General features: G+C 38.1%; 2 protein-coding genes and 1 long non-coding RNA gene across 4 annotated transcripts in view; 1 reads left to right on the forward strand and 2 right to left on the reverse strand.

The window, feature by feature from the left end:
* The window catches only part of LOC134668005 (molybdenum cofactor biosynthesis protein 1), a 299,645-nt gene that overhangs the window by 258,456 nt on the left and 17,636 nt on the right, over nt 1–23,553 (forward strand). The gene's annotated exons all lie outside the window — the stretch shown is intronic.
* On the reverse strand, nt 9,506–16,548 carry LOC134668006 (ecdysone oxidase-like). Its single transcript, XM_063525443.1, has 3 exons — nt 16,421–16,548; nt 12,519–12,652; nt 9,506–11,304 (listed from the first exon to the last, which is right to left on the reverse strand). The coding sequence occupies exons 1-3, from the start codon at nt 16,530–16,532 to the stop codon at nt 9,766–9,768; spliced, it is 1,785 nt and encodes a 594-aa protein (XP_063381513.1). The 5' UTR covers nt 16,533–16,548; the 3' UTR covers nt 9,506–9,765.
* Nucleotides 15,522–16,161, reverse strand: LOC134668016 (uncharacterized). The gene is made up of 2 exons (XR_010098709.1): nt 15,657–16,161; nt 15,522–15,625 (listed from the first exon to the last, which is right to left on the reverse strand). It is a non-coding gene; the product is annotated as an uncharacterized LOC134668016 (long non-coding RNA).

A 23,553-nucleotide genomic window follows, 5' to 3' on the forward strand; every position in this document is an offset into this window, starting at 1 on the left:
TTACTCACAATAATGGCAAAAAGTAATTCACATTGCTACGTATTATTACGCTTTTAAGCCATTTCAAACAGTACATTTTTCCATTATATGAGTTATCGTAAAAACACGTTACGTTTATTACATGCTCATTTTTTTCGCAATATGTCGTAAGGGTCTAATAAATTTAATGAGAGATACGTCGTTTTGCTTAAATGGAAGTATAGTATAACGGGCATTCGTTCCCTCAGGCGAAAAATTGTGAGTACAAATACTTGTATTATTTCTGTGGGGTCTCTTGTGGGGTGGAAAGCCAATGTTTTGGCTCGGTGTGTTGCATAAAAAATGCTTGGGTCGAATGCAATATTTTAATATTAACTGCATTATGGGGTGCACTGTGCATTTGCGGGGTTAAAAAATATCGGTAAGATTATTGTGGGTACGCTCGTTCTGTTTTAATAAAACAACTTAAAATAAACAATTTTTGTTGTTTTTTTTGGCATTATAACTCGTCAGCAACATTATGAATCTTCGATGGGTTAAAATCCTAATTTAGACTTTATTTTCTCTATTTTAGGCTGCACTTATAAACCAACAAGGATACCTACGTATTTTTCACCTTTATTCATTTAATAAGGTCTCAAGTGACCTTAATAAAAATGGAAGTCGATAGTTCCAATAAATAACTTCTTTTTTTAAGTTACTCGTATTGGTGTGTAAATCTTTTGTAGTTTTTAGGATAAGCATATTGTAATCTGTATGATTGGAATTTTGACATAATAAATATATTCTGTCTTAAAAAAAATTACTCTTTTATAAACTATTACTTACATTAAGTTTAGTCGCTCGTACTTGCATATACCCAACTATAGCTATTTACTACCCTTTCTTTCTAATTTAACAAATGTTTAGTGCATTCGATTGGATAGGATACCTTTTTAAATCTATAGCATACTAATATGTATTTCCAATACTTTTCCGATCTCTTTAATCTCCTAATGCCCAAAAACTTTCACTTTGATGTATCAATACTATTCCCTCCTTTCACCCACATTATATCATAAAAACTCCAATGCAAGGGCAACACTGGTTTGCACTCATATTAGACTAATATTCGGCTTACCCTCCTTTATTAAAAAAGGCTATTTGTATGTATTTATAGGGCAGCCAAAACAGTATTCGACCATGAATATTCTTCTATCCTAACCTAAAAGCCGTATGTCACAATGACTAATATGGAGATACGACTCTTTGCCTTAGCACTTACGCCTTATGCGGATGTAAAGGTCCCTGTCAATAGGGAACTCCCTGTAGATTAATTTTGTTAAAGCATTCCGTCGTAACTCAATTCCAAAAGATAATAAAGGCATTAAAGTTAAGTAAATCTTTCCGCCAGTTTTCTTTTGGACGAGTTTCTTATCAGTCTTTAGAGAAAAAAAGTTGGGGTATGTTAAAAAGAGCTTAGTTTAAAATTTCAATACGTTAATCCATGAATGTTTTTCCCCGCGTGTTTTTTAAATGTTGAATGAAAAGGGAGGATGTGAAATTAGTGAATGTAAAAGGTCCATTTAGTTAAATGGCGGCATTTTCCTAATTTTTAAACAGTTGTTCAATAAAACAGTCGTTTCTAATATTCACTATAAGTATAAGGTATGTAGGTAAGTAACTAAGTATTGAAGGAAGGTTAGAAAGTTAGGTTAGATTACGATATGACGAGTATCATTTGATATTTACCAGTCGGTTTTCAGTGAAGGAAAACAACGTGAGGAAACCGGACTAGTCCCACCCAATAAGTTTCCGCCGCTTTCGTAAAAAGGCATAGGCATTAGCCTACGCCAATTCTTGGGATTACTTGCCAAGCGAACCCCAGGGTTCCACGAGTCGTGGCTCGTGGCAGAAACGCGAGGAAGAAGATGCTGACATTTTCTTTCTTTTTATTTGTCGGTCCCTCATTAAGTACTGAGGATCGTGACCACTTGATTTTACAGTTTCAAGCTCCAATTTTGTCTCAATTTTCTTTAATAGAAATAATAATAATGCCCCTACTGCAATAATATCCATGCCATATTTATAGAACGGCAATCAATACAATAAAACGCCGCCGGCGATGGCGATGTCATCAATAATTTGCTTTATTCGACTCGCAAAAAACGCAATGTCGTTTGCAGCACGTGCGAACTATGTTTTCAGCAAACATCAGTCACGATACACAGACTAGCTTTAATATAACAGTGGTTTCTATTTTGTTTTCCACTACGTGCAATGGGATATCGGAATTTGAGTAATATGGATTGAGGAGAATCGAATCACAGGGCGAATCGGAATTAACTAAAAATCTGTTGATACATTGCGGGGTAACTGGAGAGACATAAATACGACGCCATTTTATGTTTCAAATACGAGTATCAATGGATTTTTCATCTTGATACGGGTCGCCGAACTACTCTAACCACTTTAAAAATGAAAAAGGAACAATCCAAGCATGATTGTATGTATTTAATAAAGGGATTTATTCAGCAAAATCTAATTTTTGAAAATCAAAATAAAATACTAGAGTAACAAAAGACACGTCTTGAATTGCTATTTTTTTTGACAAAAATGTAACAATTTTTTATATGTTAACTTTGTTCTTAATATTTTTTCCTTTCGTTACTTTCATGCTAGTATGTACCTATAATATAATTATAATTTACATTATGGTACCTATATGGTATATTCTACTGTATATTTAACATAATTATATTTTTAATTAAATGCCTTTCAGTATTTTAAGATTTTTCGTAAGTCCAAATAACATAATGTACCAACCATTTTTAGCTACGCCCGGCCATAACTTCGCCATAGGATGCAATAACAGATAAAAATGTAGAAAAACACCACCAACTTAAACATAAAATGTCTCGCGACAGTTTATTGCAATCCAAATTTTGTGGTGCCGAGATACCACTATCTGATGTCTATAAATAAATGTTTTATGCACATCGTTCTATGTTAGACCAGTTGGAGAGGACACGGACTACAAGAAAGGCCAGTGCACACCGGGTGCGTGTGCATTGTAATATACCGTCCCTTATGAGAGACGGCACACCGCTAGCGTGACGTGTACGTGCGCATCTCTCTTTTGCAACACGCGTAGTAGGTAATACCAGCTCTTCATTTTGTATATTATTAGATATTCGATTTACTGAATACTGACACATATCATATAGTCAAACTGCGTCTAATGGCGCCTACAACTACATACTACGTACTCACTTCGCCATATTTGCGTATTTGCAGCATCTGATTTATATTGTTGTACTACGGAATATGATACAATACGAGTAATGAATATTTAAGTAACTAAGACAAAGTGTGTAAGCCACATTTATTCAGATAAGTGTGTAAAACAATTCCTCCGGATCCACTGAAACAGGGCTATAACCGCGAAAAGTTCGCTAATTGCGGGCAATTTTCTCTGTCACTCTAATTACGCCTTCATTGGAGTAAAAGAGAAAGATCCCCGCAATTTGCGAATTTCAGTTTTCGCGGTAGCCCCTCTGGATTCACGATGGCGCGCCGCACACGATAGGTGTGGCGTTCAAATGGTTAAATCGGTGTATTTCCTTTCTTAACTGATTTTATGCTGTAAAATGCTCCGTTGACTGGACTATATTCGTTATTGCTTTTTATAATGCTCTCGTTTGTCTTCTACTTTAGTGTAGTTTGTCAGGCGGCCGAGTTTTTAGGGTTCCGTACCCAAAGGGTAAAACGGGACCCTATTACTAAGACTTCGCTGTCCGTCCGTCCGTCCGTCTGTCACCAGGCTGTATCTCACGAACCGTGATAGCTAGACAGTTGAAATTTTCACAGATGATGTATTTCTGTTGCCGCTATAACAACAAATACTAAAAACAGAATAAAATAAAGATTTAAATGGGGCTCCCATACAACAAACGTGATTTTTGACCAAAGTTAAGCAACGTCGGGAGTGGTCAGTACTTGGATGGGTGACCGTTTTTTTTTTTGTTTTTTTTTTGCATTATGGTACGGAACCCTTCGTGCGCGAGTCTGACTCGCACTTGCCCGGTTTTTTGGACTTCGCAGACACTTTAGTGCCCATAATTTTGGCTACCGTTTGACTAAACGTAACTTTCGCATCGCATGTAAGTTACGACAAAATAGAAATGTAACTGTGGTTGTGAATGCAGTTTAGCAAAATATATGTAGGTATATGTTTACCTAGAAATTGTAACACAAAGACGCCCTTAAAATCAAAAGAGTTAAGATAGTCCAAAAGCTCCCAAGTATGTTTTTACAATTTCATGTCGGACTATAGTGCTGTACGGATATGATGGTCGTTCTTGTCTACGTGGCAGCGTGATAAAACGGTGTCCGTCACTTTCTGTCCCATGGTGTTAAAAAGTGACAGTTATTTTATCACGTGGATAAAGATGTATAAATCCATCCCATAGATTTATAAGGCATAGATTCCTAGTTCGTACACCCCCAGTGAAGCCATTTCAAGTGCGACGTCACTAGCGGAAGCAGTTATAAAGTTGACCCAAAAAAATTTTATTAAGCTATGAGCTTCATCACATATGTTCCTTGAGTAATTCTAAGCATTTCAAGCCTGGGAGGCAATAAGAAATGTGTGTCTACTCGGATTTGTAATGGATTCAAACTTTCAACCCCTTTTTAACCCTGTTAGAGGATGAATTTTACAAAACGCTGAAATTACTTTTCCTGTCTTTTAATAATATCCCCAAATACAAAGATTCAAGTCCCGCGTTCGAAAATTTTTTTGTAATCCATACAAACTTTCAACTCCTTTTTCACCACCTTAGGGGATGAATTTTCAAAAACGCTGAAATTAGTTTTCTTGTATTTTAATAATATATCGTTTTACGAAGTTTCAAATTCCTAGCTTAAAATAAAACTTGAACCCCATACAAACTTTCATCCCCTTTTTAACCCCCTTAGGGGTTGAATTTCTCAAAATCGCTTCTTATCTCTTGTACACTTTATAAATGTAATCTAGTGTGCAAATTTCAACTTTATATCTTTTGTAGTTTCGGCTCCGCGTAGCAAAAACCTCCAACCAAATTTTTCACCTTTTTACGTTTTTCTCGTAAAATTACTATGAAATTGAAAAAACAAATATCAGCAATGAATTCTACGTCTTTGGTTTATACGAAAATGATACCAAACTTGCCCTAGTACCCACCAGGATCAGAGTAGATTTTTTTTAAAGATGACGGATGGCGGCCGTCTTTGCACCCCACCCTCCCCCCCACTTCAGGCTAGAAATGCTTAGAATTACTCAAATATCAGATGTGGTGAAGCTCATAGCTTAATAAAAATTTTTTGGGTCATGTATGGCAGCGTTACATAACTGACTCCAGTACACGTCACACTCGTATCATCGTATTCGAACGGCCCTCGCAGTACTCAAAGTCAAATCGGTATGTGTACACCTCCCGTTTAAAATTCAAAAACTACAGGAAAGATGGTTGTTTGTACAGTGAATGGGTGTCACAACACATCATATAATAAAAACAAACCGCCTGATATTGCATTTCACGCGTAAGTATCGAGATTAATGTGATATTTTTACATAATCGTAAATACAAAAATCCAAATTTTCGTCAGCCGCCATTTCTTCTAAATGTTGCCAGTGTAGTGAATATTTTTTCCTCCAAATGGGACATGGAGTCTACATTCTAAAATAAATACGCTCAATTAAATTTCATTGTATAATTATAGAAAATTATAATTAAGTTAATTATTTAGGTAAGTATTTACTTTTTTCTTATTTTTATTTTGTGTCATGTTCGTTTCAGTTTTCTGACTGATCGGAATGACGCAATATGGAAACATTGGAAATGGACTAAACACAGTCGAATATGCTCTGTCCTATTTAAATTTATACTTATTATTTTATGCAGAAGACCGAAGAGTATAACTTACCATTATGCTTAGCGTTTGTGGACTATGAGAAAGCCTTCGATTCGGTGGAAACATGGGCGGTGCTTGAGTCTCTTCAGCGATGCCATATTGACTATCGGTACATCGAAGTGTTGAAGTATTTGTATAGTAACGCCACCATGTCGGTCCGAGTACAGGAGCAGAGCACGAAGGCGATTCCATTGCAAAGAGGCGTAAGGCAGGGAGGCGTTATCTCTCCGAAACTGTTTACTGCCGTAATGGAAGACACCTTCAAGCTCCTGGAATGGCAATAAGGACTTGGCATCAACATCAACGGCGAATACATCACTCACCTTCGGTTTGCCGACGATATCGTAGTCATGGCAAAGTCGATGGAGGAACTCAGCATGATGCTCGATGACCTCAACCGAGTTTCACAACGGGTGGGCTTGAAAATGAACATGGACAAGACGAAACTTATGTCAAATGCCAATGTTGTGCCCATCCCAGTCTCTGTTGGGAACTCGGTACTCGAAGTTGTTGACTCGTACATCTACCTAGGACAAGTAGTCCAATTAGGTAGGTCCAACTTCGAGAAGGAGGTCAACCGCCGAATCCAACTCGGTTGGGCAGCGTTCGGGAAACTACGTAATGTCTTTTCGTCCGACATACCTCAGTGCCTCAAGACGAAAGTCTTTAATCAATGTGTGTTACCAGCGATGACTTACGGCTCCGAAACGTGGTCTTTCACTATCGGCCTCATCTCAAAATTCAAAGTCGCTCAACGAGCTATGGAGAGGGCTATGCTCGGAGTTTCTCTGCGTGATCGAATCAGAAATGAGGAGATCCGTAGGCGAACTAAAGTCACCGATATAGCTCACCGGATTAGCAAGCTGAAGTGGCAATGGGCAGGCCACATTGCGCGCAGAGAAGATGGCCGATGGGGTCGAAAAGTGCTCGAATGGAGACCACGGACTAGCAAACGCAGCGTAGGACGTCCACCCACAAGATGGACGGACGACCTTGTTAAAGCCGCCGGAAGACGCTGGATGCGGGTGGCTTCCAACCGGTACGAATGGAGGTCCAAGGGGGAGGCCTATGTTCAGCAGTGGAAGACTTATGGCTGAGATGATGATGATGATGATGATTTTATGCACATTTGTTAAATAAATAAAAATAGTAAAAACTTATCAGCTATTTATTTAATCCTTATTTCACAAAGTACAGAAATGCAACAAATCCCGAAATAAACAAAAAGCTTTTGCTAGAAAATCGAATCTACACACTTCCAAATTATTAATAACCAAGTGTGGATGTTGTTAAAATTCCTCTACTTTGAGAGAAGTAAATGAATACTGGCAACATATTTGTATATATGTGTGTGTTTGCTGAGCGTAAAACACGAGCGTTCCACGCACACATCGGTCGTGTTTCGGCTTCACTTTTGGCAGGTTAGCCGTATGGGGACTATCTGTCTATGCGTTATTAGTTTAAGATCCATCCAATGATACGCCGGCAGGACTATTGAGTTGTACAGTAACGTTCGAGAGCGAACTCCGTTGGTGGAAAGCTCCAAAAACTTACCTTGGCCCAACCATTACTTAAACAAACTTCTGTCACAACAAACACTCCCCAAGATTTAATAAACGACCTTCAGCTAAACTAGCAAGGTGCCAATGAAATGGCTCTTAGCGTCAGTTGACAGATTAGCCAATTCTTTCCGCCCTCCTATAGTACAGTCATTATAGATTTTGACCCGTGAATAATTAGTTCTTGGATTTTTTTTTCGTAGGTCCCTCGGGGGGGTCACTGGGAGTGTAAATTCAAAAAGTAGGCTGAATCAGGCTCCTGCGTATATTCGAAAAATCGTTTTTTTCCAAAAAAAACGGTTTTTCTTCAATAACTCGGCCATTTTTGATTTTACAGTAAAACCGTAAGGACAAAAATTGTAGGAAATTTGATTCTCTACAAGTTAGTCCAGTCATTATATCCAAAAAAACCGCCCTTCCCGTGAATAATCAGTTCTTGGTTTTTTTTTTTCGTACGTCCCTCGGGGGAATCACTGGGAGTGTAAATTCAAAAAGTAGACTGAATCAGGGTCCTGTGTATATTCAAAAAACGGGTTTTCTTGAATAACTCGGTCATTTTTGATTTTACAGTAAAACCGTGAGAACAAAAATTTTAGAAAATTTGATTCTCTACAAGTTTGTTTCCCTTCATTTATGCCGTAAAGCGTGGAACATAGGAGATAATGATAATATTTTGAATTTGTCGCGTTTTTCAGGTTTAATTTCTAAAATATCGATTTTGGGGGAAAAAAGGTGGGAACCAAAATTGTTCAGAATTTGATTCTCTACAAGTTTAGTCCTCTTCATTTATGTCGTAAAGTTGAAAATAAACGAGATGTTGAATTTATTTTGAATTTGTCGCTTTTTTCAAATTTTATTTCCAAACTATCGATCCTAGAAGAAAAATTGTGAGGACCAAACTTGTAAAGAATCAAATTTTCTAAAATTTTTGTCCTCACGGTTTTACTGTAAAATCAAAAATGACCGAGTTATTCAAGAAAAACCGTTTTTCGAATATACACAGGACCCTGATTCAGTCTACTTTTTGAATTTACACTCCCAGTGATTCCCCCGAGGGACGTACGAAAAAAAAACCAAGAACTGATTATTCACGGGAAGGACGGTTTTTTGGATATAATGACTGGACTAACTTGTAGAGAATCAAATTTCCTACAATTTTTGTCCTTACGGTTTTACTGTAAAATCAAAAATGGCCGAGTTATTGAAGAAAAACCGTTTTTTTGGAAAAAAACCATTTTTCGAATATACGCAGGAGCCTGATTCAGCCTACTTTTTGAATTTACACTCCCAGTGACCCCCCCAAGGGACCTACGAAAAAAAAATCCAAGAACTAATTATTCACGGGTAGGGTCGGTTTTTTGGATATAATGACTGTACTACTAAGATAAAGACCATCATTCCCAAACTTATTACTAACCGTCCGCTTATTGACTTTAATTTTCTCCTCTGTTGACGTTTCCAATGATATATATCTTTGGAGGAATGGCGAAAATGGCCCTTCGCTTTTTCAAATAACAAACGGTGGCAATCAATCCTCACTGTCACTCATTTACACGGGTGCTGAAATATTACAGTTATCTAAAGGAAAAATCACGGTTGGAAAAACTACTTGGAGGTCCGAAAACAATCTTTCACTTTGATTATTTTTCTATTGTAAACATTTGTGGGTGATGAGAGGTGCGGACTGTGTCAATAATATGAGAAGAGTAGGTATTAAGTTGGTATTATATGAGGATGAGAACATTTCTAATTATGTGTACCTACAAACTTAGGTAGTGATAACAATTGTATTCTAGTAAAGCTCATTTTGGTAGTAGTTAGTTCAATTTAAAAAAAAACATGGTATCGGTATCTAATTTAATAATATCAACAGAAAATAATATAATAATTTCAAGAAAAAGAAAATAACTTTGAACAACAATCGATAGACTCAAAGTGTAACGTTACTTTCTATCTAAAACTAACAAACTAAGGACATAAAATTAAACACAATTATCTTTAAGATTGAAAATTAATAAAAATGCAACCTAAAACAAGTAAATTAACAGAAAAATGCAAAACGAATAACTTATTTTACATACCACTAAACTAAAATCACGACAATAACAATACAATAATTTCATCAGATGACAACCAAAACTCACTAATTAAAAACAATATAAGTACAAAAATCACCCTTGTTTTGCTACTAGTACGGTTCACTATAGCTCTTGTGGTAATAATAAGTGAGTTTTGGTTGTCATCTGACAATATTAAACCAACATAAAACTCACCTAGTTTGCAAAAACAATATTCAATATCCGTAAGTATTCTTAATCATATCTGCCAGCTTCTCACCAATCATAATACAAGGTGCGTTGATATTGCCACTAGTGATCCGTGGTATTATGCTGGCATCTCCTACTCTCAGCCCACTCACTCCCCTCACCTTAAGTTCTGCGTCTACCACACTCATACCCTCTTCACCCATCGCGCAAGTACCAGAAGGATGATAAAACGATGACGCCATATTTAAAACAAAGCATTTCCAGTATTCTTCAGTGTTAAAATCTATACCATCACACTGAGGAACTTTCAAATCAACAACTTCCGAATCCAAGCTTTTTAAATATGGACTATCAACAACGCTAATATAATCTTGAACGCATTTCACGTGTTTCTCTAAATCTGTATCGTTTGAGAAGTAACCGGAATATATTTTAGGAGTATCTTCAGGATTATTGGTTCTGAGTTCAATTCTGCCGCGAGAATAGGGTTGCAATAAAGTCAACAATGCGAACAAAATTTCTTTCGTCTGACCAGACTGTGCTACTGCCGTGCAAATCTGATCATCCCATTCAAATACGTAAGAACAAATTGCAGTTGAAAATATGGAAGCCGTGGGGAATGGAAAAACTATAGTCTGGTAATCTGGATACAGCTGATCATCAGAGAGCGAAACAAATCCTGCTAAAGATGGGCTGACGTTGAGTTCATCTATATAGGATAATATTTTTAGGTTTCCAACTGCGGATAAGAGGCTTTTTTTACCTGTTAAAATTATAGGTACCAATGCATGGTCTTGTAAGTTTTGTCCAACTAATGGGGAGTCAACTAACACTTGAATATCTTTTTCATTCAAATGTGCCTGAGGTCCTATACCGGATAACATAAGTAATTGCGGACTATTGACCGCGCCAGCTGACAGTATCACCTCCTTAGTAGCGAGTAAACTTATAATTTTATCAGAAGATAATTTCACCTCTACGCCCGTAGCTCTTTTGTTCTCATCAAAAATAATTTTAGTGCAAAGTGTTTCCTTGAGCACAAAAAGATTTGGTCGGTTTTTAACGGTATCGGGGCTAAGAAAGGCAACTGCTGCGCTTTGTCGTTGCTTATCAGCAATCGTGTATTGTGGCAACGAGTATCCAAGCTGCTTATATCCATTTGTATCCGTGAGGATCTCATGCTTGTAACCAAATGCTTCAAAATATTTAGTGGTCTGAGTATCCGTTGCTGGTCTTGTAATTTTTAAAGGGCCCGTTGAATTGTGGAGATCAGCTGAGTCGGACTGCATGATTTCCTGATCTTGGTTGCCTTCGCTTTTTTTGAAATAATATGTGACGTTATCCCAGCCCCATCCGTGACCACCAAGTTCTTCCCAAGTATCGTAGTCAGCCTTGTTTCCTCGGACGTAGTACATAAAGTTGATACTGCTGGAACCGCCAAGTGCTTTACCCCTCGAATAGTGAATGTTCTTGTTTTTGTGACTCTGGCTCGAGTATCCGTCGTCTTCTGACTTGTAATTCCAGTCGTACTTGGTGCGAGCCAAATATGCAGACAAACCAGCAACCTGTAGGTAATACATATATATTTAAAAAAAAAACATTTCTAATAATGTTGATACTTACTTACTTACTGCCGTGGCGCAGCGACCCGAAGTGGATCTTGGCCTCTGACACTAAAGAACGCCATGCTTCTCTGTCTAGCGCCGTTTCTGTCCAATCGACGAAAGAAACGAAACGATACAAGAAAGACGATATAAGAAAGTATTATCAACAACAACACAGTTTAGAACTTAGAAATTGTGTAGTGCTCAAACACAGAACAATATCGTAAACTGGGGTTACTTTGATTCATGGGTTGACATTGATCATCGATTTTTAAACTATAAGGAATACGTTTCTGAACGGTTTCATTAAATATATTTTTGTTAAGCATCATGCCAACCACATTCCTCAAAAATCGATGATCAATGTTACCCCGCGAATCAAAGTAACCCCATTGTACGGTAGTACAAGTACCTAAATGCGAAGGCCGAAGTCCAAGCTCCGCACCGTCCGACAGGTGCGCGCTTCCAGCTGGGGAAGTCCCAGTATTTTAATTGCGAAGGCCGAAGGCAGAGCTGCGGAATTGTAAGTGCTAACAATTTAAGGGGCCTACAGATTACCAGTTCGCCGCACGATATCAGCCTTTCAGTTGGTCGGAGCTGTCAAATTTTTCTTTTAACTGACAGGCCGATATCGTCCGGCGGACAATCAGTGGGCCCCTTAAATTGTTAGGACTTACGATCCCGCAGCTCTGCCTTCGGCCTTCGCAATTATTAGGTATTGCCTACGTTCTTGAGAATTGGGAATAAGCGTAGGTACCGTAAAACGGGGTGAGTAGGTTTCGCGGGGAGAGTTGGGTTATGAATGGGGAGAGAAGGTTTGAGAAGGGGTGAGAAGGGATTTTAAGGCTACTGCTACAAATATAATGTATTCCAATTTAAAATGGGGTAAGTAATACGCATAATATAAAAAATCGATCCAACAATCTTCCAAAATCACCTTTGTATAAAAAACCCTCTCACCCCAAATACGAGGCACTACGGGGTGAGGTGGGTTTTCCTCTTTATCGTCAAAGTTATGAAATGGAACTACCCAAAATAAAATACAAACGTCCGAACCACTTATCATATACACCATTCAGTTTTCACATGTAAAAATAAAATTTTATCGAGGTTTGAAAGTCAAATTTCACCCAACTCACCCCATTTTACGGTACATCAGATAAAATAATACAGACCACTGAAAAACCCGGTGGGTTTTGCCCTGCCTCGATGAGTAGCACGTTCCAGTCTGTGATCTCTGAAAGTCTACTCGCTATTACGGATCCCGCCGACCCAGCACCAACTACGATGAAGTCAAAATTCTGCCCATCTGTAAAATAAACATTTATTTACATAAAAGATATATTCAGCAGTTTAGTAGTAAACTAAATAATTTAGCTTAGTAGTAAACTAAATTACTGGTGTACTTTCGTTTCGGCCAAATACATTTCGCCAAATTTCACTTCCCAACAAACTTATCGCAATAGTTTCATTTCCCAAAGGAACCTTTAGCAAAGTTACACTTCGCATATAATTTATTTGGTCAAATTATCTTTTGGCATGATTTTACTTTGTCAAATGTTATTAGGACAAAAACTTATTTAGCAAATGTTTTTTATTGTCTAATATTATATTCCAAAAAGATGTTTGGTCAAAATTGTCACTTCGCAAATTTGACAAATAGGCATCTCTATTTAAAGTACTTTTTGTTATGTTATAATAGGTACGTTAAATTCTACGTAATTTGGGTGGGTTGGGTTAGGTTTGAACTGCGATCCTCACAAAACGGAACCGCTATCAGAAAAGTGGGTTAGGTTAGGTTAGAACTGTCACCCTCACAGAATCGAAATGCTATTAGAAAAGTGGGTTAGGTTAGGTTAGAACTGCGGTCCTTACAGAAACGAAATTCTATGTACTAAAAAAAGGTCATCGAAGTGGATTAATTAATTTAATAGAATAACGAGATGTAAAAAAATTGCATGACATTTTAAACTAAAATGTGGTTTGAATATTGGTGGTTATTTACTATTTTTGGGTTACAATGATTACTTTGGTGTTATTTGCTTTAATAGAATAGCAAGATGTAACAAATTTGGTTGTCATTTTACATTAAAATGGAGTTTTAATTTTAGTGATCATTTACTACATATTTTTGGCAGTAAGAATGTTTTTTTTGACGTTACATTTTACTATGTATATGTAATGATCAGTTAAATACTAGACAAATAAAATTCTGCAGCCTCCACTTTATTGGTATGTAAATTGTATGCCATGCAATATTTTGGGACATGTAAGTTATGCTTAATGATACATTTGACTAAATAATATTTGGTAAAATGAAACTTGTCCAAGTAATTATTTGCTAAACAATAACTTGCCAAAAAAGACTATTGCTAACTGAAAATTTGCGATAAGTTGTTTTGCCAAACATTTTTTTGGGAAATGATAATTTGGGAAACATAGTTTGGGATGTGATACTTTGGGAAACGATTTTGGCCCATTCGTTAGTAAACCTAAATTACTATAACTAGCTTAAGGGTCTCCCCTGATATATCGACGCGCATTCGGCAAAAGCGGATAGGAAAAGGCTTTATGTCCACGCAATAAGAGCGGAAAAGTCGTCGTTCGGCTCGGCTCGCATCGGCCGGCGCCTACCGACGCGTCGACGGCTTTTTCGCTCTTATTGCGTGTACATAACGCTTTTTCCTATCGGCTTTTGCCGAATGCGCGTCGATATATCAGGGGAGACCCTAAGTCTAAAATAGGCCCTAGAAGCATTGTACCAAAGATGCTGACGGCATTTCCTCGCTGTATCGCATTGCTGATACGTTGTGCGAGGTAGCCGCCAGCTCTTCGGTCACCAGTTACGTCAACCAGACGCTTCGCGATTTCTGCGAACAACTTGTACGCGCTGGGACCCCATGGACCTAGAGTTTCAACTCCAAATGGTACAAAATGGTACTCTCTAACGAGGCTCTTTTTAGGATGCCGTACACAAAGGGTAAAAACGGGATCCGTTGCACCAACCACATTTGACAGACTGATCAACGTCAGCCGGCGCGCCCCGGCGCTTTACTATGAAACTTTCCATACATAAAAATTTTGCGAATTCTTTAACGATACGAACAGTTTGGTGCAACCGACCCTAAGACTATGTCCGTCTGTCTGTCACCGGGGTGTATCTCATAAACCGTGACAGCTAGACAGTTGAAATTTTGACAGATGATGTGTTTCTGTTGCTGCTGTAATAACAAATATTAAAAAGTACGGAACCCTCGGTGGGCGAGTTCTGTTCTTCATTTATTATATTTTAAAACGTTGCTATATTGTAAATTACTATGTTAATAGTATGTGGCAATTTAATATTTACAAATAATTAAAGTAAGTAACTAATTATTTTCCTATATCACACTATACCTATCCTCGTACCTCGTTTCGCCCAGTGTACATTAGGATGCACACTCCGTTTCTATGGAATGTTAACCTTCATTAAACCCAACAATAATAATAATTTTAATGGTGAGTGGCGCCACAAGCATATTGTCTTGAATTCAAATATGTTCTTTTAATTTAAATATAAATAACGTATGAATATTATGTACTTAAGTAAATACAATCTCACACCTGTCTATATAATTTTGTAACTTCCTAAATAATAAATTAGCAACGCTATATGTGACGTTCCACGGCAAAAGGTACCTTATGGCGGCTGGCACTTACGTCGCAAAGCGCCGCAAATATTGGAGCAACGTTAATAATAGCGTAAGCGCCAAACGCCATAAGGTATCTTTACCCGTGGGACGTCACATATGGTTCATTAGTCATTATAACTAAAGGTGGCCACTGACGAGCCTTCCAACAGTCCAAATAGCGTGGCTGCAATCCAAAATCGGTCCGTGAATGTCAAAAACGTACAATGTTTAATATTAGGATGCCGTCCATTTGGATGAATCCATTGTAACGGCATCCATTTGGAAGGCTCGTCAGTGGCCTGCTTTTCATATTTATTCAGGTTTTAGGCATTATACACTGAATACTCAGTTGTTTGTAGCTGGCCTTGAACGCCTAATACTTTATCTATTGTTAAGTAAAACCGCACGTGCCTCTACATGTAAAAAAGCGGCCAAGTGCGAGTCGGACTCGCCCATGAAGGGTTCCGTAGCAGCAAGTAACATAATAAAATTGCGGTTTACGATTCATGACGATTAAAAAAATACTACTTACTAGATCTCGTTCAAACCAATTTTAGGTGGAAGTTTGTATGGTAATGTATATCATATATTTTTTTTAGTTTTATCATTCTCTTATTTTAGAAGTTACAGGGGGGGGGGCACATTTTACCACTTTGGAAGTGTCTCTCGAGCAAACTATTCCGTTTAGAAAAAAAATATATTAGAAACCTCAATATCATTTTTAAAGACCTATCCATAGATACCCCACGCGTATGGGTTTAATGAAAGAAAAAAAATTGAGTTTCTGTTCTAAGTATGGGGAACCCCCAAAATTTATTGTTTTTTTCTATTTTTGTGTGAAAATCTTAATGCGGTTCACAGAATACATCCACTTACCAAATTTCAACAGTATAGTTCTTATAGTTTCGGAAAAAAGTGGCTGTGACATACGGACGGACAGACAGACACGACGAATCTATAAGGGTTCCGTTTTTTGCCATTTGGCTACGGAACCCTAAAAAGGTCGTGTAATTCTAATTGACACCTGAGCGCGGGCTAGTCCAACGCTCAAATAACCAATGTAAGTGCGCTCTCCGATAACGCGCCTTTGTTACGCATCTGGATGTTACATTTTAGACTGGTTCTGTAGCGTTCGACTCGCCGGCACTCAGTAACCGTAGAGGCACCACACACAGCCCAGAACACAAAATATTTTTCCGTAAGTTTATTTTGAATCTTATTCCAACTATTTCACATAACATCTCAAAACTTTTTTGTAGTAGAAGAATTGCATTGCGAGACTTGCATCTTTTTACATGTAATGTTTTTGATGGGATCTTTATATAGATATAGCCGACGCGCACTTGGACCCCACGGCCCCAAGGTTCCCACTAGAATGAAATTCACACTATGGGTTCTGAACTCACCAAAAACTGTTGCCTGCTGAGGGTGGTTGTCAGACGTCAGTTGCAGGGATGCCAGGGCTACCAGCACTGATTTGATCAGGTCGTTTACTGGCACCATTGCCGCGACCTCCATTATTGATGATATCAACGCCATCCTGTAAAAGATGTTACCCCTTAAGACCCACTTACACCATTCCATGATTCCACTAACCCGGGGTTAACCGGTTAAACCTGGCCCCTATTTCACCACGGTGACAAGTGCGATAATTATAAAACATCATTGTCGCTGACGTCACATGCAGGCATCCATACGGTTACAGCTTACCATCGCGCGGGCTTGCCTCAAAATTTAAAATAATTTTCGGTAATTGATTTCCGTGTTCCGTGTCGGAGTTTCGTTTTGTCAATATCAAAGTATCGTTTTTGTGGAATAGGGAGTCAAATATCAAAATGGAAATTGTATAACAAATCCATTTATGCCCAAATATAAATAGCTTATCGTAAAAAAAAATATAAAATCGTAATTTTTTGGAACCTAAAATGCTCTAGTGCAGAAACGTATCATTTTCTACACAACTTTTAGAATGACCCTCTATCAGAGCATGAGAAATGAAAAAATATTATCCCGTTTTATATGCGCTAGCAACTGATAAGTACGTTTGAAGTCGGCGCCAAGCCAGAGAGTTAAGTAGGGTGTCATTCTGAATCCCTAACAACGTTTGTCCTAAAGTCACTTGCCCTAACTGGTTTGTCCTAATGGGCCCTTGCCCTAACGATCAATTGTCATAACGATTATTTTCCATAATGTAAGGTTCTGAAAAATGGTTAGGTTTTAGAACTTGCTGCCACAAAAGTAGGTTAGGTTAGGGTTAGAACTGCGACTCTCGCAAAAAAGAAAATATGCTTAATAACATTAGGATAAGTAATCAATAATTAGGGAAACCAAAATTAGGGTTTTTAGTGTTAGGACAACTGATCATTATGACAAACAATATTAGGGAATGCAAAGATAGGAGAAAAGACTTTAGGGATTCAGATATAGATCCGTTAAGTATATGTAGGTACCTATATACAGGCAGATATTCTTACTTGAACAGATTACAGATGTCTAAATTGGCACGACCTTCCAACGCGCTGCCGTATTCGATTTTGATGATTTTAACTTCCGTCAGAATACTGATGAAAGTAAATTAATATTCAACTTACCTAAATATGAATGTGTGCGCAAAATTATGTAAACTAAGTAGGTATATAATTTCCGCCAAATTACAGCGTAATAAAAGGTATTAGCATATTTATGATGATGATTTTACATTACAAATTAATAAAGGAGGCGTCGTAGAGAACTATTTGGATTAGTAAGATTAAATAATTGAAAAAAAAGAAATACGAGTACCTACCTAGCGGCCCAATTCTAACTTTAAGATACGTCAGTTAATAGATCTAGAAACTATATGGATTAGATATGTCAGTGTCAAATGTGACGTTTTTGTTTCAAGAAACACATCTAATCTATATCGTTTCTAGATCTATAGCTATCTTAAAGTCCGAATCAGGCATAGGAGGCTTAAAATGCTCAGTAGGTACATATAATACTTAAAAACTCGTTTATAGTAAGTTTTAAGCGAGCTTTCAAAAAAAACTAGCCGTGTCAAATCCTGAACTTTACTTAATTTATCACAAGAGAACTACAACTTGGCACCCATATACAAGCTGGCCAAAAAATAAGTGCATTCCCGTTGCCAGGGGGGTTTTAAGATTATACCAGTGGCGGAGCGTCTATAGAACTCGATTCCCATCTCGTCTGATATTCGGAATCTTGGGCTATTTTCTTTAAATTTATGAAGAAGGGCAACTCAGGTACGGCTTGCCTACGAACAATCTAGACGCGCCGCCACTGGATTATACTGAGCAACTTTTACTATGGGCAGGCGTGTCTCACTCCGCGATTTCGTCGCTTTGCTACAGTAAGCTAAAAGTAGATCCGTTCGGCCCTAATTTTGGGGTTTGCCATAAGCCGCGCGTGGCGCTGTCGCCACCTAGCGGCCATATCTGTGCTGATCGTAACAGACGCGTTTTGTTAGAGAGTGAGTCTTCTGTACTTAGTACTATTATTTATTCTGTGCTATGAGACCAACCACGAATTCGCGAAGAATACGTACTTTCCCTTAGAAAATGGACCAGCCAAAATGTATGAAACAGCCAAATTTCTTTTTACGAGTTCGTGGTTGGTCCTATAGTAAAAGTTTTATTTATTTATTTTTTTATTTATTTAAACTTTATTGCACGATAACAAAATGTACAAATGGCGGACTTAATGCCTTAAGGCATTCTCTACCAGTCAACCATTGGGTCAATCAGAAAACTTGTACTTAGTGCAGGATTGTAGACAACGAGAAGAATTATGAATCACAAATCAGGTTATTCTAAACAATATTCTAATTATAAACTACACATATAAAGATAATAGCAATAGACACCTACATATATACAAACATGCATACATACATACATATATAAATAAATATGTTATATTCTGTTATGTACCCAAGAATATAAGTAAAATGCGGATCATTTATCTTTAAGCGAGTTAGAGAGGTGTTTACGTAACTTGCTTTTAAAAGAAAATTTGCTCTGTGCTTGCCTTAAGGGAAGGGGGAGATCATTCCAAAGACGAGCAGCCTGAAGGGCGAAAGAGTTGGAAATAAAGCCGGTGCGGTGATATGGAATAGTCAGTTTAAGACTTCGAGATGTACGCAACTCGCAACCGGGACGCGGTGCTACAAAATTAAATTTAGATTTAAGGTAATCGGGAGCGGCTGGATCAAATAATATAGAATAAAGTGTGCAAAGAGTTCTTAGTGACCTACGTTCACGGATGGGAAGCCAGTTCAGTTTGCGGCGGAAGGCCGATACGTGATCGTATTTACGAAGCCCATATATAAACCTAATACAGCTATTCAGTAGCCTGTCTAGTTTGTTGAGTAACTCCTGGCTAATATTGGAATAACACACATCTGCATAGTCAATCACGGGCAACACCAATGCCTGAATAATAAGTTTTTTTGTGCTAATGGGGAGAAAGTGCTTGAATCTATAAAGAGATCTCAGCATGTTGGTAACTTTGCGACAAACATCAGACACCTGGGGGGTCCAAGTCAAACCACTGTCTACGATTAGACCAAGGTTTTTCACATCAGACTGAAACGGGACTACATTATTTTCGAATTTAATCGGATCTATAAGCGTGATGTCAAGTAAGGACAGCAGACGTGGGCTACCCAGTATAATGGCCTGACACTTGTTGGGGTTGACAGAAATCCCAAAATTGCGAGACCACGCAGATATGCTTTCTAGATCATCATTTATTCTCTGGATCGCTTTATCCAAGTTACTTGGACTTGCTTGGGCATAAAGTTGCAGATCGTCAGCGTATAGGTGAAATGAGCATTTAATTCGATCTGTGATTAAGTTTATAAATACAGAGAACAAAAGAGGAGACAAAATACCACCCTGAGGAACGCCGGAAGAAAGCTCACACCAATCGGAGATGGTACTATCAGCTCGAATAGCCTGTTGACGACACTGCAGATAAGAAGCGAACCAATCAGCCACTGATGACGAGATATTCAGGTGTTTCAAGGTGGTAAGTAAGAGCTCGTGGTCGACGGCATTAAACGCGTTTGAAAAGTCCACCAGAACAAGCACAGTTAATTGAGAAGACTCCATACCTTGCCTCACATCCTCAATAACCTTCAGTAATGCAGTAGTCGTGCTATGGCCACAACGAAAACCGGATTGTACTGGTGAGAGAAGACTGTTATTAAAGATGTGTGAAGACAGTTTCTTATGCACAATCGCTTCCAAGACTTTTGACAGAAATGGCAGTATGGAGATAGGGCGAAAATCTTTCAGTGCGGTAGGATTAGAGACTTTCGGTAGTGGAATGACGTGAGCATTTCGCCATAAACCAGGAAATACACCAGAGCGCATGGACAAGTTGACAATATGCGTGACAACAGGTAAGATACACTCTAAGATGTGGACAATCATCACTCTGCTAATTTTGTCATTACCAACCGCATTTGATTTTATTGACATGATTGCCTTACTAACCTCGTCTTCAGTGGCAGAAGAAAAAGACAATTGAAATTTGGAAGGACAGGGCAGGGCATTAATGCAAGAAATACTTTGAGTTTTAGTTGTGTGGTCCAAAGAAGAAGACTTGGCGAAGTGGGAATTGAGATCATCCAACGAGACAGACAATAGAGAATTTGGTTTGTTGCAAGAATTCCCAATTCCCAGCGTTTTTAGAAATTTCCAGGTGTTAGCCGGAGATGAAGAGGCAATATTATCAAATACGTGTTTACGCTTGGAAGCTCTCACTATTTGATTACAGCGGTTCCTCGCAATTTTAAACGACGCCCAGTGCTCCTCACATCGGTTACGTTTAAATTTACGAAAAGCTCGATCCCGCCTGGTCATTGCCATCCTAACAGCGCTAGTCATCCACGGCGCGGGCGGGCGCTTTAACTTAACGTTTCTAATAGGCGCATGCTTGTCATAAAGTTTTAAAACTACCGCATTAAGTGAAGATACCGCCTCGTCTACTGACGGAGTTGACAAAATTGACGACCAATCCTGGGCATTCGCGTCCTGTCGTAACGCTGCTATATCAAGTCTCGCAAAACAACGCATCTTTATTGACATAGATTTAGCTTTAGGTGGTCGGATACGATAGCTAAGTTGCTCAGTATATAATCCCAAGACCTCCCTGGCAACGGGAACGCACTTATTTTTTGGCCACCCTGTAGATCTCAATTCTTTTGCCGACGAAATCAACGACGCATATTCTTAATATTGAACTTGGCTCTCATTTCACATTTATGTTTTTGACGGTTAATACATTTTATCATACCTCCCATAATTATGTATTAACAAGCTTTTATTTAGTTTCATCTGACCGTTGTCTGTCTGTGTGTAATCAAATCTTGCAAGTTAAATTTGATCCACTTCCCGGTTTCCGATTGAGCTGAAATTTTGCATATATATATACGTAAGTCGGGTGACAATGCAATATTATGGTGTCATCGAGCTGATCTGATGACGGTAATTGTATTTGGGGTTTTTAGAATTGTCTCGATGAGCATTAGTTGCCTGTGGAAAGAAAAGTACAGTCAGCGATAAAAGCTTGTACCAAAAATTAAATTTTTGGCAAAAACTTTTTATTAAGTAAGGAAACTGGTGTATGGAGATTACCTACTTATTTCTCTATGTACCTATCTGCTTAGTGCTTACTAACAAAATTAATCTAATTCGCGAATTCCGTAGCCTACAAGTTCTGGAGGTAAGGGGATCCGTGTAAGTATTGATGCCGGCTCTATATCGGCTTTTACCCTTTAACTAATGTAATAAGATTACAAAGGGCGCAGACAGCGAACCAGACTGGCCAGCGACGGAATTGGGCGGTGATTTCAATTGTTGTTTAATATATTTTTAGGGGTAGGTATCTCATGAACCGTGATGGCTAGACAGCTGAAATTTTCACAGATGATGTATTTCTGTTGCCGCTATAACAACAAATAGTAAAAACAAAATAAAATAAATGTAGTGGGGCTCCGAAACAATAAATGTGATTTTTTTGCTGTTTTTTGAGTAATGGTACGGAAAGCTTCGAGCGCGAATCCGACTCGCACTTGGCCGATTTTTTTTAAGTAGCTTTATTTAGTGTCCCACTGCTGGGTTACCTCTTTTTGTCCATTCGGCCCTGTCGTAATTTCCCGGCATTATGTGCAGTTTATTTGTGAAAATAAACTCCTATTATATAAAACTATAATTTCATTGGAATTTTTATACTTACATCATTTGCATGTTTGTAAATGTTATATTTAAGCTACTGAGCAGTGATATATGTTGGAACATTGTACTTGTTTACAATCTAAAAAATATAATTAAATAAGTTAGGTATAATTTTACAAGTAAGTATGTAGTTTATCGAAAAAAGTTTCGAGGACGGCGTTGTGAATGATTTCTTGGCATATAGCGTATGGGGTTTGGTAGTTTTTTATTTATTTTTGGAACTAAAATAGTAGGTACCTAAAATACTTGTTGTAGTACTTGTAGTTGTTGTGCCCTCAGTATCAATAAAATATTTAAATTTCGAATTCGCATATCCAAGTCCGTCCCCGCGCGTAACGAATCACCACGGACGCTTCGAGGCGTTAACTAGCGAAAGGGCTGCGTATATCACGCCGTGCAAAAGGGCGTAAGCGCCTTAGTGAAGTTAGGGCGGTTACGTCGTTTTGAACGGGGACGGTTGTACCATTACGGACCACCGTTTAGTCGTCTGCAAACAGAATGTATGGACGATAAAAGCCGATCCGTCACGGGTGCCGGGTAAGGGCGCGTTCATACGGGCTACTGTCAATTTCTCAGATTCTAGTTTTTTAAACATCCTAGATTAAAGGAAGGTAGATTCCTAAATTAGGTATTTATCTAGGTACGTATTCCTTAGTAGCCCAATACTTGAGTTGTTTTGTTGAATCAAAGTCTCATAAAAATTAAAAGGCTGAATTTTTTTAAGGAATAGGTACATTAAGGTACATAGGTACTTATAGATATGGGATGTTAACAGAGCTGTAGGTGTATGCAACTGATTTGCCTTGTTCTTTAATAACTTAACCTATAATAATCTTTCCTTAGATCATCTCACTAATTTGCCAAAAAAAGAAAATATATGATATATGGGAAATTGACCCTTCTGACACTGGGCCATTCCATCTGATTCTCATTTGTAAAATCATTTTAATAAGCAATATATATACAGTGGTACAACTAAACGAAATTAATAACTAACTTAAAAGTGGATTTCACTGAAACGACAACACTAATGTAGACTCGCCCTAAGACCGAGACCCCAAACGCTATAGACCCTTGCTTAGCTACGAGCCCTGGAATCCGATCCGCCGTGTCCGGCGTAATGTAGTGAGGGGCCTATATAAACTAATAAATTGCCCGCCTATGTCTCAATGTTGGTAGCAATGGCATTTACATTAAATTCTCCTTGGTGCGTATTTCGTGAGTTCCGAAATAGAGTCTTTCTTGTGGATTACCCAACATTGTGTGACCCAACTAGGCTAGTATTTATAAGTGTG

The sequence above is a fragment of the Cydia fagiglandana genome, chromosome 10 (genome assembly GCF_963556715.1).
Source record: "Cydia fagiglandana chromosome 10, ilCydFagi1.1, whole genome shotgun sequence".
Classification (NCBI taxonomy): domain Eukaryota; kingdom Metazoa; phylum Arthropoda; class Insecta; order Lepidoptera; family Tortricidae; genus Cydia; species Cydia fagiglandana.

Excerpts from the sequence above, each read along its gene's own strand:
- LOC134668006 (XM_063525443.1), bottom strand. The coding sequence starts at position 16,532 with ATGGAGGTCGCGGCAATGGTGCCAGTAAACGACCTGATCAAATCAGTG. Across the intron at positions 12,653-16,420 it reads TCAGCAGGCAACAGTTTTTG|ATGGGCAGAATTTTGACTTC; the intron begins GTGAGTTCAGAA and ends TTTATTTTACAG. Across the intron at positions 11,305-12,518 it reads ACCCACCGGGTTTTTCAGTG|GTTGCTGGTTTGTCTGCATA; the intron begins GTCTGTATTATT and ends TATTACCTACAG.